The following is an 18812-nucleotide window of genomic DNA, read 5'->3' on the forward strand; positions in this document are numbered from 1 at the left end:
ACTGTAAGAGAATATCAGGTTCGTGACCACCTGAGGAACCTGAACATAAGCAAGTCTATGGGACCTTACGAGATGTATCCCAGAATCCCGAGGGAATTGGCTGATGTAGTTGCCAAGCCACTCTCCATGATACTTGAAAAGTCATGGCAGTCAGGGGAAGTCCCCGATAACTGGAAAAAGGGAAACATGGCACCCATTTTTAAAAAGGGTAGAAAGGAGGACCCTGGGAACTACTGACCTGTCAGCCTCACCTCCGTGCCTGGGAAGGTCATGGAACAGATCCTCCCAGAAGCTATGCTAAGGCACATGGAGGACAGGGAGGTGATTCGAGACAGCCAGCATGGCTTCACCAAGGGCAAGTCTTGCCTGACCAACCTAGTGGCCTTCTATGATGGAGTGACTACGTCAGTGGACAAGGGAAGAGCTACGGATGTCATCCCCCTGGACTTCTGTAAGGCCTTTGACACGGTCCTCCACAACATCCTTCTCTCTAAATTGGAGAGATACGGATTTGATGGATGGACTGTTCGGTGGATGAGGAATTGGCTGGATGGTCACATCCAGAGAGTTGTGGTCAATGGCTCAATGTCCAGATGGAGATTGGTGACAAGTGGTGTCCCTTGGGGGTCCGTAATGGGACCAGTACTGTTTAATACCTTCATCAATGACATTTGACAGTGGGATCGAGCACACCCTCAGCAAATTTGCAGACAACAGCAAGCTGAGTGGTGCAGTTGACATGCCTGAGGGATGGGATGCCATCCAGAAGGACCTGGACAAGCTTGAGAAGTGGACCCATGTGAACCTCATGAGGTTCAACAAGGCCAAGTGCAAGGTCCTGCACCTGGGTCAGGGCAACCCCTGCTATCAACACAGGCTGGGCGATGAAGGGATTGAGAGCAGCCCTGCGGAGAAGGGCTTGGGGGTACTGGTGGATGAAAAGCTGGACATGAGCCAGTAATGTGCACTCGCAGCCCAGAAAGCCAACTGTATCCTGGGCTGCATCAAAAGAACTGTGACCAGCAGGTCGAGGGAGGTGATTCTGCCCCCCTACTCCACTTTGGTGAGACCCCACCAGGAGTACTGCGTCCGGCTCTGGAGTCCTCAGCACAGGAAAGACACGGACCTGTTGGAGCGGGTCCAGAGGAAGGCCACAAAAATGGTCAGAAGGCTGGAACACCTCTCCGATGAGGAAAGGCTGAGAGCTGGGGTTGTTCAGCCTGCAGAAGAGAAGGCTCCAGGAAGACCTTGTTGAGGCCTTTCAATACTTAAAGGGGGCCTCTAAGAAAGATGGGGCCAAACTTTTTAGTAGGGCCTGTTGCGATAGGCCAAGGGGTAATGGTTTTAAACTAAAAGAGGGTAGGTTCAGACTAGATATAAGGAAGAAATTTTTTACTACGAGGGTGGTGAAACAGTGGAACAAGTTGCCCAGAGAGGTGGTAGATGCCCCATCCCCAGAAACATTCAAGGTCAGGTTGGACGGGGCTCTGAGCAACCTGATTGAATTGAAGATGTCCCTGCTCATTGCAGGGGGGTTGCACTAGATGACCTTTAAAGGTCTCTTCCAACCCAAACTATTCTATGATTCTATGATCTTGCAGCAATGCTGCTGGATGTAACACTGTGAATCACACCTAAGACAGACACTACAGAAATCTTTAGCTCCCAGCTTTGGTCCTCCACTTGCATCTAATTTAGATGGCATGAATCCCCCTACTATTAACTATGACAAGACACAGGACCTTATGTGAATTTTACAGCCCTAGCATGAATTTTTTAAAACATGTCTTACATTGTGCAGACTCAGTGAAGGTGAATGACTTGCCTTTGCTTTTCTGGAAACTACAGTGGATCAATAATGCGTCTTTTAAGCAAACAGCATTAAAAACGTCCCCAGAAAGAGTTAAGCAATTGGTATAAAACAGAGGCGTTGTCAATACACTTGGCATGTTTCCAAAATATGTGAAGCTTGCTAATTAACCAGCAAGACTGGATAGTCATACTCAGTAGAAAGAACCTATTTGTCATCCCCGTTCCCAGAAGTTACAGGCAAGTCCAGAAACATACATCAGCGCCAGAAGTCTAAGTTCCCTGAAAATAAAGGTGTTGCTGTTCCAAATACCAGCGCTCAACATCTATTCCCAGGAGGAGGAAGATAATAAAATGCTGCTAAACAGGAGCATGAAAGCAATAGATGCATGCAAGGCTTACTTTCTTACTGCTTTTTCTTACAACAGGGGCAGCACTTTATTTTTATGAATGTAAAGGGAAAGATAACAACCAGAAGCCATATCAGTTTACCTAGAAGTGAAATCAAAACCATTGCAAACCCACCTGAGTAACTTCAGCTGCAGCCGCCCCTTTCATGGCATCGGAAGTGGAGGGTGAAGTTGCCTTCTTTCTGTCAGTGCTTCGGGTGGGGGAAGGCTTGTAGGGAGATTTAAGAGGACTAGCTGGTGCTACACGAGGACAGATATGGAATACTAAAGAGTTATAGTACAATAGCAAGAGCAAAAGGGAGCACAGACAGAGGAAGTAAAGGAGAGAACAGCATACTTTTATGTTATAATGTTCAAAGGTAGTTTTCAAGGTTTTTTTAAAAGTATTTTAAAATATCACATTATATAGCACATTCAATATGGCTCCACATTTACTAAAAATGCCTCAACTAAAAGTAATGTTTTACAGGATTTTAATTTTTTTTTTAATTATCTCTAAAATATCCCTCTCTTACTCATATACTTTTGAATCACTTGACTATGACTGTGATTCTTTTCCTTCTGAAAACTCCAGCTTCGTTTGCACATGAGAAAAAGAGTAATCAAACAATTCTAGCTGGGTGACTTTTGAACAAATACTGCAAAACAGAAAAGGTGAGAGAAGAGGAGGGAAGTTTTTTTTTTAAGCCTAAACATGGCAAAGGCTTCTAAATACCTTAATTGCTTTTCAAAATAATGCTTAATTTAAAAAAAAAAAAAAACAAACAAAACACACAAACCCAAACCTAAACTAAATGCTGCTATAGGTATTTCAGTTATTGTTGTTTGTGGCAGACATCAGTTTGAGTGCAACACGTGCATTACAGCTTACACGGCAACTCTTTCTGGGTATTTTTTCTTTACTTGCAATATGAACAGGATTTTTAAATGGAATATTTTACTCCTGGTTTTGTTCATATTGCTTTCTAAGATGAAACTTTCACATACATATAGAACAATCAACAGAGTATATGCTTTATTAATAAAAGACAGACATTAATTGTAACCATGTGACAGTGTGTTTCCAATCTTATTCAACTGAAGCCAAGAAGGATATTGACTTTGGAAAAGCAGTAATTACGCTCAAATGTAAAGGAATTCACATTTCCAATACTTTTGTTATTGGGGGCAGTCCTATAAAATTTCTTATGAAGCCTTTTTGTATGCTTTTAAGTTTAACTGGACCTGCGTATTCTTTGACTGATTTTCCAGCAAGTTGGCAAAAGTTCACTGAACATTAAGAGAAATGTTCAGGAACTTAAATGCTGCTTAAGTATTTTTACTTCAACTGTAAAAAAAAATTGCATTATACGTGTCCAATAACAACTGTTTGCCTGAATATCTTGACTCAGAGTGACATTAATAATGCACTGCCCTAGAGAAAGAGTCTTAAATTGAGGCTTCTCATTTATAAGCTTTCAGAAAATACAGGAGCAGAGCAATTTTGACCCAAACATGACACGAGGCACACTATGAGCTCTTGAAAAGGAAGAGCCCTCTTCCCTGTTCAGGAAACAACTTCTACGGAGAGAAGTACACCACAAATGGGAGATCTCCCTCAACCCTTTTGCTGGCAATTACTGGCAAAACTGTCAATGGCCACTCTGAGTATTGATGCTGTTTGCAACCTGTGCTACAGCCTGATTGCTTTGCAAGGAAATGTCAAGAGGATGCTGGTTCAAAGAACTGTTCCCAGAATCAGTACTCCTGGTTCAGCTGAGAGGAAAAAGTGATCTGCAGACCAAACTGTATCCTTGTCAGACATGCCAGTGTGCTACTTTAAAGATCCTGTGATGAAGAGCGATAAAGCTGGGAGTTTACAAACAAAACAAACGGGGAAGGACAAAGTAAGGCCCTACTGATTTCTTCAGTATCAAATACAACATAGAAAACAATATCTGCAGGTGGCCCCAGCAATTAATCTCAAAATTTTAAGCAGAATATACTTATCTAATTTCAAGTTGGCTTTTGTTCAGTCTTAGCAGTACTTAATCCCTGAGCAGTAAGTAAACTGGGAATTTTCTCTTGGGCCAAGTACTGTACAACATTTCTGTTTCCAACAGATGTGCTTTTAATGTAGAAACAAGGGAAGTAATTTCAGAGTCATTCAATACTGATGTCCCTATGCACTGTAACAAAGTAGTAACACACAAAGGAAAGTAGGCTTACTTTGCAATTATTTTTTATATAGCTTTGCATTAAAAGCACAGATGCAGGATCTGAACTTATTTCAACCATGCCATATGAAAATACTGATCATAAAGATGATCAGTCTTATGCTGTCTAACTAGTTTTATCCCGGAAAAAATGTTTCCTTTTGCAGACAGGCATTTGGGTGTGGGGTGGTTTTTTTTGTTTGTTTTTAATAAAAGTAAAAGAAAGCTGTTAAACTTTTGCCCTTGTTTCAGCAAACACTATGACCAGGTATAGCTTTACAAGCAGGAACTACTTTGGAAGTCAGGCACTTGACTAAGTATTATCAGGACTGGAAACATTAGTTTTGTAGACATTTGCAAAATAAGGGTTTTATTAGAGTGCCATTTACAGATAGGAACAGTAACTATCATTCCTAATTCTTAGTCTCTTAAAGATCAATAATTTCTGGAACTGACACCTTTGTATCAGTGTCCCTGTTTTTTCCTCTAAGTAAGTATCATTTTATGTGTATATATACACACAAACACACATATATATATAAATACACATACAGTCACACAGTTAAAGGCAAAAAGTAATTTAACAGCAAAGAACTGGAACACTAGTAAAAATAATTAAGGCTGAAATGGTGCACTGGGATTTTTGTTCTACATACTATTTGGGGGTGAACGTGGATGACATTGATGTATCAAATAAAGCCTCTGAGAGGTGTCACACACTGGTCTAAAAACCTGTTTCTTAAATGAATAGATTCAGTTTTCCATTGCCTTAGGTTTTAGTGATTTTGTTAATTTAATTTTTTAAAAAGAACATAGTTTAAAAAAAAAAGACATTCAGAACAAGACAGACAAGATGATGTGTTTTTTCAAGTTTTTAAATAAACTGCTATCGTGAACAACTTAGTTCATCGTTGATTTTGTACTATCATGTAAATTGTCATTTGGTTCATAGTACTCCATTTCTTTCAGCAACTTAAATGCAACTGAAAATGTACCTTAACGGTTTCAAAATGAGTAATTCACATTTTTACCTGGATTACTGTACTGCTCAGAAAGCATTAATGTACTTCTGCTTCTGGCTAAAGATGACTGTGTGGGAGTCAGCAGTCGAGACACAATAAAGTTTTCCATTGGACTAAGATGCATGCGGTGAGCTGAAGGATGGGAGCAAATAAAATAAAATTTAAAATGCAAAGAAATAAAACAATGTTACATTAAAATAACTGAAACTAAATGATGGAATGATTAAATGAAATGAAAAAAATCTTGAAGTGTTTGAGATTTAAAATATTTAGAGATAATTTTCATTCTCTCTGAAAAAAAGGTTTCTAGTTTCTCCAACATTTTAAATTACTTTCCTACCTGTACAATAAATATAGTAAGGTTAAGACTGTGTTGCATTTTGTTCTTACACAGAGGCATGTTCCATTCTGCAAAATGGTTGCTTTCATGACTCAGCATGAAAAAGGTTTGCCTTTTTCCCCAGTAGAAAAGGTGAAACATTTGGTATAACAGTGCAGCTACTCGCTAGTGTGCCAACCATACTGGGACTACATTTAAAATTTGCAGTCTCACCACATTACATAAGTCTTATTTATACAATATGCCTGCATTCCTTCCTACTCGATAAATATAAGCATCAACTATATAAGAAAAATATTTATAGATGTTCTTATTACATGCATATATACACAGTCATCTATCATAAGAACCTCAAAGCTATTGATGCGTTTTCATTAAGCAATTCAGAAATGAAAGTAAATCTACCTTCTCTTTTCATTCTAGAAATAAGCATTCATTGTCACTTATTTCAGTCAGTATTTTTTTTCTCATTAGAGTTTAAAAAAAAAAAGAGGGGGAAAAAGACAGACACACATAAAACAAACTGAAAAAAATCCAAAGAGTTCACAGTGGGGTAAAACCTTCAGTCCTCTCTGTAGTGTTTAGTAACCGCTAATCCTGCAAGATGATCATCTTTTGCTGAGCCTCTGATGGATCAGGGTTTCAAATCAAATTAAAAGGGCTCTACAACTCTAGTCACCAGATTGAAGTCTCCCAGGTGGCTCATGGGACACACTTCTGACCACGGTACAACCCATGTCTATTGTTGAGCCACATGTTTGGTTTCCTTGTTTTTCATTATTTGTCTAGAAGATCACAAGCTGTACACTTAAGGGAAATTGCTGCAGCCGCAGCATGTACTTAACTACCCTGTTTGCTGTTCAAAAACTGAAAAAGAATCAGTAAAAAAAACTCACAGCATTTGTTGCTGGACTAGGATCTCCAGCAGGGCAGCACAGTCTTGGGACACGCTGCAGAACTATTTTATTGTATTAACTTACAACCCCTCAAATGTTTGAGTTCTTTTGAATAACAGACATAAGTGAATTACATAGCTATATGGCCAAGAAGTGCTTTAAGCAGAAGGAGAGTTTATGCTGGTAGAAGACCCCAGCATATTCACTTGCCTCTGTCAGGGGAATGTGTTATTGCCGCTGTGGAGGAGGAGAGGCGTTTACTGATTGGCGATTCCATTTGCTTTGGCAGATTCATTGTAGAAGCTGAAAGTTTGTCACATGCTGCAGAGAGACGCATTGAAGATATTTGCATTCACATCACAGAGTTGATAAACTCCCAAAATTAACCTCGCATTTGTACTCGTGGCCCTTGCCACTGATCATAGCACTGAATAAGGCATGACATAAGCTCTCTCCAACTGCTGGAGGACCAGCATTTTAAAAGACATGTTTTGGGATGCAACTTTTCTGCTTGCGAATTTAACATTCCGGTTTTATGACAGCCTATCTTTTATACTGCCACAGAAAATAATTATATATCAGGTCTGAATGAGTGAAGCCATTCTGATACAAGATATTCAATACCAGCACAAGCAGAAAGTTACCTAACGAAAACTAACTGCCCACATGACAACTCTGAACTCCGCATCTCCATTCCCCCTCTCCTCTCCTTTCAGTCTGGAAGAGCTGGGGTAGACCTCAAGTATTATTCTAATACAAAAATGAAATAACAAACATTTGTGCGTTCGCACGATGAGAACTCACTGTTTTAATGACTGATCTGGGACCAGCCATTTGGCTTTATCTTTTTGTACTTGAGAATATTAAAAAAAGAAAAAAGCTTTTTGGTACCACCCCAAGTGCTTTCATTTTTCTTCTGAAATACTGTTTGATGAAGTCTGTTTGAGCACAATATGTATTTCCTACCTTGCCCTTTATTCAACTGAATGACAAAAATGTTATTCAAATATTACCACAGTGTACTAATATATGATGATCACTGCATGATGCTCAGAAGCTAAAAGCATAAGTGTTTTGTCCCTTAAATTTGAATTTTATTTATTTCAAAACCAAAAATATTTTCAGCTAGAGACATGTATGGGGCCCTAATTCTGCAGCCCCTAAATTACCGCAATCCCTATTACATCCATCAAAACGTTGTCTCAGTGGCGTCTGCAAGATTTGCCTCCATCTACTACAGTAAACAATACAATTCTCTACATTTGTTTTTTTTAAAAAGCAGGTATAATGCTGGTATGCTGCAAAACATCATTTGCACATCCAAATCTCTTTGTACATGAGCAACAATTAGTACAAAAATTTGAATCTGTTTGCACAGAAATAATAGTTCTGTGAGACTGTGGGCAGAACAACATTTACTGTGCATTCTGCAGGAGTAATATCCAAGCCTATCTCCTCCTTTGGGGGGAGAGAAGGAACCTAGTTCTCAAAAGCATAGGCTGTATTATGTTTTCAAAACACCAAGTACATTTGCAATCAAAATTAGAAATCCTATATGCAATCCATTCTTAATTTTGGAGGACTCATCTACTTCATAGTCCTTTTATGGGAATAAAGAGTCAAAAAAAGGTAACTGAACATTATAAAAGAAAACAAGACACAATTGCCTAAACAAAGTCAACTGCTTGAGTTTGTTACAAATACCAGCTTGGACAAAATCCGCTTCAGGAGACTAAAAAACCTATCATGTCTGTTTATACCAAATTTGCTTGTTCTTAAAATACTGCAGAAAAAGGCCCCTGAGATAGAAAAAGAAGACTGTTTTGATGAAACATGGTCTCCGTAATACATTTTCTCTTACTGTGCACCTGAAATTTTTTTCAACAGCACCTGCACATGTCCATTAGAACTGTCAAATATATGCCTAATTACATTTGCACACACACACAAACACAGAGCAACCGCAGAATTAACAGATATGAGAAATCTGGACGGTAGAAGTCTACAGTTAGTGAGAAAACCATGAAATGCCTCTACTGTGCTGGAATGCAAGGCATGCACTGCTCCACCATGGCAAAATTAAAAGGAAATTAAAAAGACAGTTGGTCCACATCGCTAAGGGTAATGCTGTAGAGTACGAGACTGAAATAATAAGAAAACAGTGGTTAGGAAGGACAGGATCAGTGATGGATTACAGTGATTAGAACAGTTATAAACAAGACACGATGGTACTGTGATTCTCTGAAATACCATTGAAGGAATCAGCAGGAGCAGCAGAGGTCACAGAGTCTGGAGGAAGGGTGTTGGCAGCTAAACCTAGAACAGGGGGTGGGGTATTTTCTGATTCACCTACACAGCAGAGAAATCAGAGCAAAAAGAGGTGAAAAATTACTGAATAAGTTGGGGGAGCTGGAATTAAGCATAAACTGCATCACAGAAACAAACTGTTTTCTTTCTCAAAGTAAAAGACTTATTTTATTATCATCTATATTTCATTTCCTGGCTTTTTTGATGGCATATCGTGAAAACTATGATGTGAAACTGAGTTTGCCTTTTTTAGAGTTAAGTATATTTACACATTGTTTAAAAGAGAGTAACTGTCATATTTCATCATCACCCAAACATGGATATTTTTCTCCATAACATCAGTTTATTCAAACCTGACAAATTTAAATAAATTATATGATTTAAAACAGAAAACATGCATCTTTTTGAAATATAAAAGCAGTACATGACTGATTATGTAATAAAAAGAATTTGTTCTAAAGCCAAATCAAAAAGAGCAGCAACAAAAAGTATGTAGGGAAAAAACCAAACTATTTTAAACTGCACATGCTGCATAGTCATCTAGAAATTCCCGTCAGGTTTTTAGAAGTACCAAACAAAAACAGATCATCTTTTGCAAGGCTTAGACAGCACTCAGTCCTTTGGCAAATATTAAATTTGCTAACTGTGTGTGTGGGAAGACAATGCAGGGGAAGAGAATAAGGGAGAGAGAGCATAAATTTTAATTTTAGTGTTTAGCATCCTCCAAACAGATTCTTGTTACTCTATTAAAACAATCTGCATTCCTGAAGTTAGGAGTGACCTTTCTCCCTAGAAGGTATTAGAGAGAGGAAGCCTAGCAAGCAATTACAAAGCATTTATTCATGCCCCAAGGCAGTAGCCCCTACAGTACCACCCTAACTGTAAAATACATCATCCTTACTATCTCCACAACCTCATGCATTTTGCACTTCAAGATCTGCAATGCAGGCAGCCTGTTTCACTTACCATCTCTCACTCCTGAGCCTGCAGCCAGTGCTCCTCCCCACGACCATCGCTTCTGCTTCTGTTCCAGCTGCTGGCTGCGTTCAAGGGACCGACGCATCATGGCTTCTAAACGTTCCTGGTTATATTGGTACAAAACCAGAAACCAAATCTGAATCGGTTCTTTGGGGGCTTTTTTTCCTCCTTCCGAAGCCATGCTAAAAATACACAGTTCCCCTGTTGCTCCATGCAATATGATTACAGGAGCTTGTTTGCAATAAAAGAAAAAGGACTGAATAAAGAAGGTATCAGCATGCTACCTACCTCCAGATATATGTATCCTTTGTCTGCAAGCCACTGAGGTCACTACAGAGGCCTAAGTAAATAACACAGGTTGCATCACTGCCTAGCATCTGCTCCTGCTGGTGAGGCTGCTGCTGTGCTCTGGACTTAATTTGTATAAGAATAATGCTCGACAAGCATTAACTCCTTCTTGTCTATGCAGACCTCAGGATTTTTTTTCCATCCCTTTCTGAGCACAACCAAATTGCTGCAATGCCAGTGGCTCCTCCTAGCCACGCAGATAAACGATCACTTCAAACCCGAAGTAGGTTACTTTGCAGGATGCACAATTTATTTATTTATTTTTACAAAAACTATGTTCCTTACAGTCTAGGCATTTAAGAGCTTCTGATCCCCCCACCCCAGATCATGCTGTTCTGAGATTTTATATTTTTTTCCCCCTTCACCCCCATAGCATGATGAGTTAGGACTTTCAGATGGGGAAGAACAAGAAGGAGGTTTCTTCCCCTCCCCAAATCCTGCTCTACCTTTAACTTACAGCTACCTATGGCCACCTTATTCCCTCTCCACCACCTTGTAACTCTCAAAGACATCCACTCGGTTTTGTTCCCACCTCCTCCCTCTGCTAGTTTCTCAGTGTTTTATTGTCGTGGCAATGGTCTCTGCACCTTTTCTTTTCCTCCTTTCAAGCAGATAAAACCTGGTTCTTCCCCACCCACCCTTCCAACACCTACCACCCTCTTCTCCTTCCTCCTCCCAGTACCTCATTCGAAGGCGGCAACCACTTCACCCTCACATTTCAGCAGCCCAACCCCTACTGTGAAAGATGAGTCTACTACTCTTGCTGTCTCCAACTCCTGTCCCAATGGTTTTTAGCCCTTTGATCCTATTAGTATTTTTGGTCCGATTACTTACTACCGTTGCTGTGTCCTTCTGATCTAGTATAAAACTCCTACTCTATCCACTTCAAACTCTTGATCCTGTAGGTTTCCGTGATTACATCATATCCCTTACAATTTCTATCAATCCCCTGCTCTGTCTCCAATACCTTTTGGTAGCTCAGATCAACTGCGCAGAAAACGTCTCGGTCAGATTACTTTCACCGATTCATGACTTTTGTCTAGCTTTCTTATTCCCCTTCCCCGAGATATCTTACCACAAAATTTCAGTCTCTGTTCAAGCATGTGTCCTTCAGTCTCTGCACTGATGTTGAGCCTGTTGTCTCTGATGGAGCTCCTTCAGCAAATCAAACCCTAACATCAAGCACCTCCAGTAACTACCATGCCTGGAACTTTTATGCACGTACCTGTAAACTTTGTGTTACCTTCCTGGGGCTCTGTCTATGGTCACTGGCTTTCTACAACGCCAGATACCTCTCATCATCCTCTGGTTATCTGCAATATACTTTTGTCTCTTCCACCTCTTTGAAGAATCTCTTCTACTACCATGATTTCCAGTAATTTATTTCTGACCTGATTTTTTTCCACCTCATACAACCCTGGTACCAATTATCCATCAATTTCAACAGCCAGCCACTACCTTTTGTCTTTAAGCTCTCTTCTCTTAATTTTATTACAAATCACTTGTACCATGAAAAATCCCATTATATTACCCTCTATACAAAGAGTGAAAAAAGGGAATTCTTGCCTACCCTTTTATCATCCTCAGCTCTCCTGTCCCTGTTACCTTTTGGCCAGGTGACCCACCCTGCTGTTACAATTTCTGCTGCCATCTCCAGGAAGACGATCTTTCGGTCATGTGTTTTGAGCTCTCACTTCAGTTTTGTCTCCCTTCTATGTCTTTAGCTCACAGTTTATCAGGTAACATCATGCAAAGACTGCTGAAAGCAGGCAGCTGCTTCCCCACCATCCCCCCTCCTTTTTTTCCCCCTTCTGTCTAGTCAGTGCCATCAGTGTCCAGGCAGGCACGCAAAAGCTCTGCCTCTTTCCTCCCCCTTTTTCTCCCTATAAAGCAAATGCATGAAGCATCACAAAGCTCAAGCACAGCATCTTCTGCAACAGCACAGAAAAAGCGCACAGTTTGGAATAGTCTATCACTTCTTGTCCATACTTCGGGCGTGAAAAGAAAGCAATCTTCCAGTCTCTGGTATCCAAAGTCACTCCCTTCTGATTTAGTTTACTACACTCTTTCTTTCATCTCTTGTTACTTGACGATGCAATTTTCATGTTTAAAACCTGTGTGTGCTGGCTTTGCATTACAAATTCACACTTTTTGCTTTTAACTTCCCAGGTCCCAACATTAATTTAATTCTGTTTGAGTCCCTTTTCTGTACTTACACTTTCCAAACCTCACCTCCTATTTCATCACCAGTTCTTCTCTGCAGTCTGCTTCTTTTCATTACTTTCTTCTACTATGCATCCTGCCTCAGTATACCTTTCTACCCACACTCTTTACAAAGGAAAATCACCCTCCCACTTCTTTCTCATTAAAGCATACACTTATACAGAATTTTTCTTTCTTTCCATATCTAATTAATATTGTTATACATTAATCAAAAAAGATAAGATGAAAGCAGTCAAGTTTCAATTATCCGGGTGATTTATGTTTGCTTTTTTTAAATGCTGCTTGGAGCAAGGACCAGCAATATTCTGTAGTTTGCAAACCACAGAATACACTTATACCACCTACTATGAAAGCACTATTTAAAGAATAAAATGCATGATTAAACAGATTAAAGAAATTAAATGATTTTTTCATACATATTCGAAAGCCCATGCTACCTACAATCTGAGGTTGAAATCTTCAATTACATGATGTGGAGAGGATCATTCATTTTCGTTTGCAAAAAGCCTTTAATTAAAGCACTATAGAACATAACCATTAAATCTCATGAAACCCTGCAGATATAGCTTAGATAAAGAACAATATGAAGGCCATTTTTGACAAAGAAAGGGTAGTTATTTAAAAAACATTTTAAGTTAGCACAAAACTAAAAAGCCAAAGAAAACAATAAAACACATGTAAGCACAGCATAAAGAACTCATACATGGTCCACGACAAAAACTAAACAACAAGACAAAGCATTCCTTCATTAGCAAACAATGCACAAAGCCCTTCCTGTCTATGTTATCGATGAAGTACCTTCTTAAAAACATAAACTCTCCATGTGATCCTCATTTGGGGACTCTAACAGCTACAGATAGAGGAAATAATCTCTGCACTAAAGATATAGTGAGCTTCCACAAAAAACTACAATGTACAAAGCAAGCTTTGCATGTAGGTTAAATTAAGAATGAGTAAAACCATAAAAAGAGAGCCATCTACTGCTAGTATCTAAAATATACCTGTTACTTTCCAAAATCCATAGTTATTCATCCAGGTTTTCCTCAGACTAAGCAACAGAACAAATGTTTGCACTGTCTGAATTAAAAAAACAAACAAACAAAACCGAAACCAAACAAACCCAAAACCCAATAGTGAGAATACAAGTCATTTGACTGAAATACTTTCCTTTTCTCTATGTAAAACATGACACAGATGTGAAAAGAAGGGAAAAAGTAACTTTACAAGTATTACGACTTAAAATAATTTGTGCAAACAATTCTAAAACAATCTACCTTATACCTACAATACGAACATCTAAAAGAGCCCAAAAAACCTCTTCCTCTTCACTTCATATATTCATCACCACTGTAGCTCACTGTTTCCTCATATCAGTTGGATTAATCTTTTGAGTGGCTCTTCCACATAGCAATGAAGGAGCTCTGTTATTTCCTATTTAAAGGATGCATTAAAAAGCAATACAATATTTTAAAATTTAACTACCCTTCTGAATAGAATTCATTTCTGCTCTCAACCACTTACAATTACGGGTAGATAGAAAGGGAAAAATTTATTAACGGTGTGTGCAAAGAACAACACAGGACAAATGAAGGCTCTGCATTAAGGTACATGGGGAGCTGCAGCAGCAAGTAATGGCAGGGGGGAGTAGAGGACAGTCAGTGTTGTAATGAGGGCTAAACTCTTCTCATATCCACTGCACAGCAAATTAAGACTGCTTGCATAGCAATCTCAAAGAGTTTGCAGCAAATTTTTTTTATTACTCATGCAACTGAATTCCATTCAGTATATGAACTGCCAAAATATGTTTAGAAAGCAGTTATTATTTCCATATATTATAATTAAAAAACATTACAAACATAACAAATAGTGCATGTGCACCAAAACAATCTCTCCAAAGCGGCAGGATGTTCTTTTTCATTTTAGCAGTTGTTACATCTATCCTTCAAGTCTGAATGCTGGATTAGATTTGATGCTGTCTACCAGTAGCAGTTCATTTAAACGTTAGTATATTGGTAGGATCAGTACTAATTTTATCAGTTTCCTTTTAAAAAAAACCTGATCTTTTTATTAAAAATGGATCTTTGACTAGGTGGATGTTATTGCTCTTATTTGCGCTAGTATACAGTAGGCCTGTACAAGTAATGCTCCTATTGTCTTACGGAATACAAAAACAGAAGAACACAGCTTCTACAGAGACTTCCCAATACCCTGTGTACAGCTAGACATTTATCTGCAAGGTATTTCCAAGTCACGTGGAAGTTCAAGATAGGGAAAAAGAAAAAATTATTTTAACTGAATGAGGACTAGCTTTGCTTTTATCCAGTCCCAAAGCCACTGGCTACTTACTGTTAAAAGCAACTCTTTAATAGCTTCTGTTAAACAACACCACGCTTCTTTCCTCAATCCTCAGGGACTGCTTTTACTAAACGAAGTAGGCAGCTTTAGAAGTAATATGGAGGGAAAGGACAGTGCTACTGAAGATCTCTACAGATAAGAAAGGTGCAGTCAATGCAGCCAGGATGATTTTCAGACACATTTATTCAGTTCCTGTCTGAGGAATTGGACACACTTCCACTATGCTCTGCAACAAGCTCCAGCTGCCCCAGAGAAGAACTCTGCCAGAACACCTCCATTCCCGTCAACACAGGCATTAAAACCACCATCTCTTATCTGGCACTGTAGAGGGGGGAAAAGCAAGCAAAATAAATCGAACTTTAGCCACCTCCTCTCTTTGAGAAGTTCTTTGCATGCAAAACAGCCAAGCAGAGGATGCTCTGATGTAGGAAGCCAACAAGCGCCACAGTTTAAGAGACGTGCATCTCTCAAACTCTTACAGATGCAACAACAATATTTTCTACAGGGAGATTTATATATCCTGTTCCTATCACAAATATGCACTGCCTTCCACTGTGTTAAAAAGCAAGAAAAAAAGACTTAAGGAAGATATAAAGGACAACCAATAAGGCAGAGAGCTCTAGGAAGAAAATGTCTCTAATTGGCACTTCAGACACCTGATGAGCAGGTGAAATGGGTGCTCCAGTCCCCACCCAGTGTAAACCAGTGTTAAAAGGAGAAACATTGAGGACATGCTGCAGCATACTGGCTCACTGGCCAGGGCACCACCCAGCCCCAAACACAGATGTGGGAAATAGAGGTTCAAAGCTCTTCCAGTAAAGAAGGCCTCAAATGTCCAGGATGACTCACGAGCACTGAGTAAGTTGCAATGCCCAGGAAGCTGCAAATTCATCACCATCCTTACTCAGACCTCCACTGCTACTACACATATGGGGTTTGAGGGGCTTGTCAGAAGAGCTGGGGAGGGGGGTGGGGTTTGGCAGATCCTTTAGTAGAATTCAAGTGGAATTTGCGAAATGAGGGAATGACAAGCAACCATGAAGGGAAGCCAGGAGGTGGTAGTATCTCCTTTTCCCAATTTCCTTCTTCCCTCATCCTCTCCTGTTCTACAGATTATTCCGTTATGTACCCTCCCCTCCTTCAGAGTCTCCTGGATTATTCCTCCCACCAGGTCTACTCCATCCCCAAACAAACAAGCATCCTCTCCTGTCCTCCTGACCACATAGCCTTCCCTTAGATTTCTCAACCTGGGGGACAGGGGAGGGAAGAAAGGAAAGGGAAAGGGACCAGGCCTGGGCCTGCCTTGGCTCCCAAAAGGCTTTAGACAGTTTAAGCTTGAAGGACCAGCTCAGTGAGCAGAGCTAGGAGTGGTATTCATATTATGACCAAACACTTGGAGGCAGCAAGTCTTTCTCTTACCATGAGAGAAGTCTCCCATTACATGTATGGGGTGTTGGGGAGCTATAACAGCCTTGCTGATGCTTGGGAGAAACATCACTGTGTGCTCAGTCTCTTCTTACGTCCATCTCCACGAAGTGCAGGAGGCCATTACAGGAGATGGGGTCCCCACTGAACAGGCCTTTGGGTCTGACCTGGCACAGCCTCTCATGTGTCTGACAACTCTGCTCTGATTTCTCCAGCACAGGCAAACCATGCAGGCAGGGAAAGCAGACAGTTGCTCACTCTTCCCACATCTCTCCCCCTCCCTGCCCCGCTCTGGTACAAATTTTGAATACAGAGTTTTGGAAGTTTTTGTACTTACTACTTTCCCTTACAACCCCATAAAGGGGATCAATTTTGCTTAGCTACAAAAGGTTATTACAGCGGGAAATACTGGAGAAGGAGCACGTCAGGTCAATGACGTTACCACAGAAGGAGAGAGATGTCCTACCTTTTGTTTGTTTTTGCCATTTTTCTTACCAAAATTTGAAACAAACCACAAACAAAATATTTTTAAATTAATTCTCCACTATTATGCAGAAGCCATAGTCAGTATGTTACCGTTGAAAGAGGAATGGCAGTATATAATCTTCTCCTCAGTTTAAAGTGAAAAATCAAACAACAAAAAAATATTTCAATTGACAGCAGTATGTTATTCTGATCCCATGCAGAAGTAGTTTACCTCTTTTGCAAAGATATTTTGATCAAAAGATGGGGAGCAGAAAAAAAGGAAGGTTAATAAATGCTGATTTCTAGAGCCTTTTTATCTAGGAACTAGGGAAATGTCTTCTTTTGGCCTTTTTTTTTTTTTTAAAAAAAAAACCACTGCCCCCTTTTCCAAAAAGCATTAATTCTTTATCAGTTGCAGTAGCAGTGCTAGTGTTTTCTACAGAATGTCATGCAGAGAGACACACACACACTGCCTTCAGAGATCTACATCAGAAATTGGACTCACTAGAGCAAAAATGATCTCAGCAGGGAGAGTAGAAGAAAAGAAGGGTATGAAGATGCTTCAAAAGAGATGTGGTTAATTCTGTTCTGTGCTAGAATTTTAAACCAGCCTAGATTCTTCACCACTTTAAGTAAGAATGTCTGATTTTATGTAACTAAGGAAAACCAAAACATTTTCATAAATGTCAGTTCAGTTTCACGGACAGTAAACAAAACAGTAAGAATGATTTTGCCATTTTATGTAAACACTCATTTTTAAAAGCAACCTTCTGGGAAGCTGGTGCTTCTCTGTCTGACAAAGTCCCAGCTATGTGAGCATAGGTAGATGACTATTCTGTAAGATCAGACAAAAATCAAGAGACAAAAAAAGCTTTGGAAAATGTTTTTGATGTACAAGCAGTAGTAGAGTATTTATAGCTGTGATGATGTGCTGTTTCAGTTCCCAAAGTAACACCCACATGTCTCTGAACCAAAAAAAAAAAAAGAAATCAACATTTAATGCATGTCAATATTCAGCTATGTTTAATGCTACCATACAGAGTTGCTCTGCTGTACATTTCCCAGTGGAACTTACCTCCTCCTCTTTAAGCTTTTGTCTCCGTTTTTCTTCAACAGCTGCTCTCTTCTGCTCCTCTCTCTGCTTCTGTTCCTCCAGTCTTCTCCATCGCTCCTCCATTTGCTTTTCATACTGAAGTTTTGCCCTTCTCTCCTTCTCCAGTATCTGCTGTTCCCTAGCAGCTTAGACAGAGAAAAAGGTGCATTTCACTTTATGCAAATTTTCTCCTGCTTTAAAGTTATTTTATAACATGACACAATAGAGTAAAACAACAAATGCAAGTACACAGGGTTTTAGTCCACTAAGATAAAAAATATAGTGCACAGAAATGCTGGAATGATTAGTAAATCTAAGTGATTTGCCCAATAAATATATAGGGAAGCCCTTAGTACACAAGGTGACGGTTTGTGCCCCTTCCCTATGTAAAAACAGCGTACAGAATAATTAATACCTGTTTTTGTTTATGTTTCAAATCCCTCTGTAGCTTAAAGCTAAATTCTTTTTTCAGATGTCACAAATGTTCCCAGTAGGTTTTAAAGTGAATCAGTTGTACCTGTTGAAGCAAAAGCCCTTGAAATTTCTTTAAAACTGTGCTTCTCATTATGGGGCTGCCTTCAAAATAAATACATGAAAACAACATACAGTAGATTTTCTATGAAGCTTTGAAAATAGACCATTCTGTTCATGATTTGGTACTACATCGTTATCCACTTCTGCCTCTTTGCATGAAAAAAATTACTTCTGTTATTGAGGGTTTGCCCAGTTGTTTATTCCAACTGGAGTCATAATCTTCGAGACATTAGCTTGTTGTAGAAATTCAGACTGCAACATTACATAAAGGACTGTTGCTTCAGGTTTACACAGGAGAACAAGTAGCAGAAGTTAACGTGACAAATCATGAGGAAAAATCCACTTCTCATGCAAGTGCATTGCATAAAAAGGCAGGAAAGAGGAGTTCAGTAAGCATGCCTACATACACACA

The 18812-nt window shown here is 39.5% G+C and overlaps 1 protein-coding gene across 1 annotated transcript in view; it reads right to left on the reverse strand.

Moving 5' to 3' along the window:
* Positions 1-18812, reverse strand: part of MAP7D2 (MAP7 domain containing 2) — an 83840-nt gene that overhangs the window by 16707 nt on the left and 48321 nt on the right. Inside the window, 6 exon segments of the mRNA XM_059817209.1 lie at positions 2335-2483; positions 5446-5568; positions 6883-6993; positions 8923-9021; positions 9946-10060; positions 17849-18012. Of these exon segments, the coding sequence (XP_059673192.1) occupies positions 2335-2483; positions 5446-5568; positions 6883-6993; positions 8923-9021; positions 9946-10060; positions 17849-18012 (761 nt within the window).

Source organism: Gavia stellata, chromosome 1 (assembly GCF_030936135.1).
Source record: "Gavia stellata isolate bGavSte3 chromosome 1, bGavSte3.hap2, whole genome shotgun sequence".
In the NCBI taxonomy this organism is placed as follows: domain Eukaryota; kingdom Metazoa; phylum Chordata; class Aves; order Gaviiformes; family Gaviidae; genus Gavia; species Gavia stellata.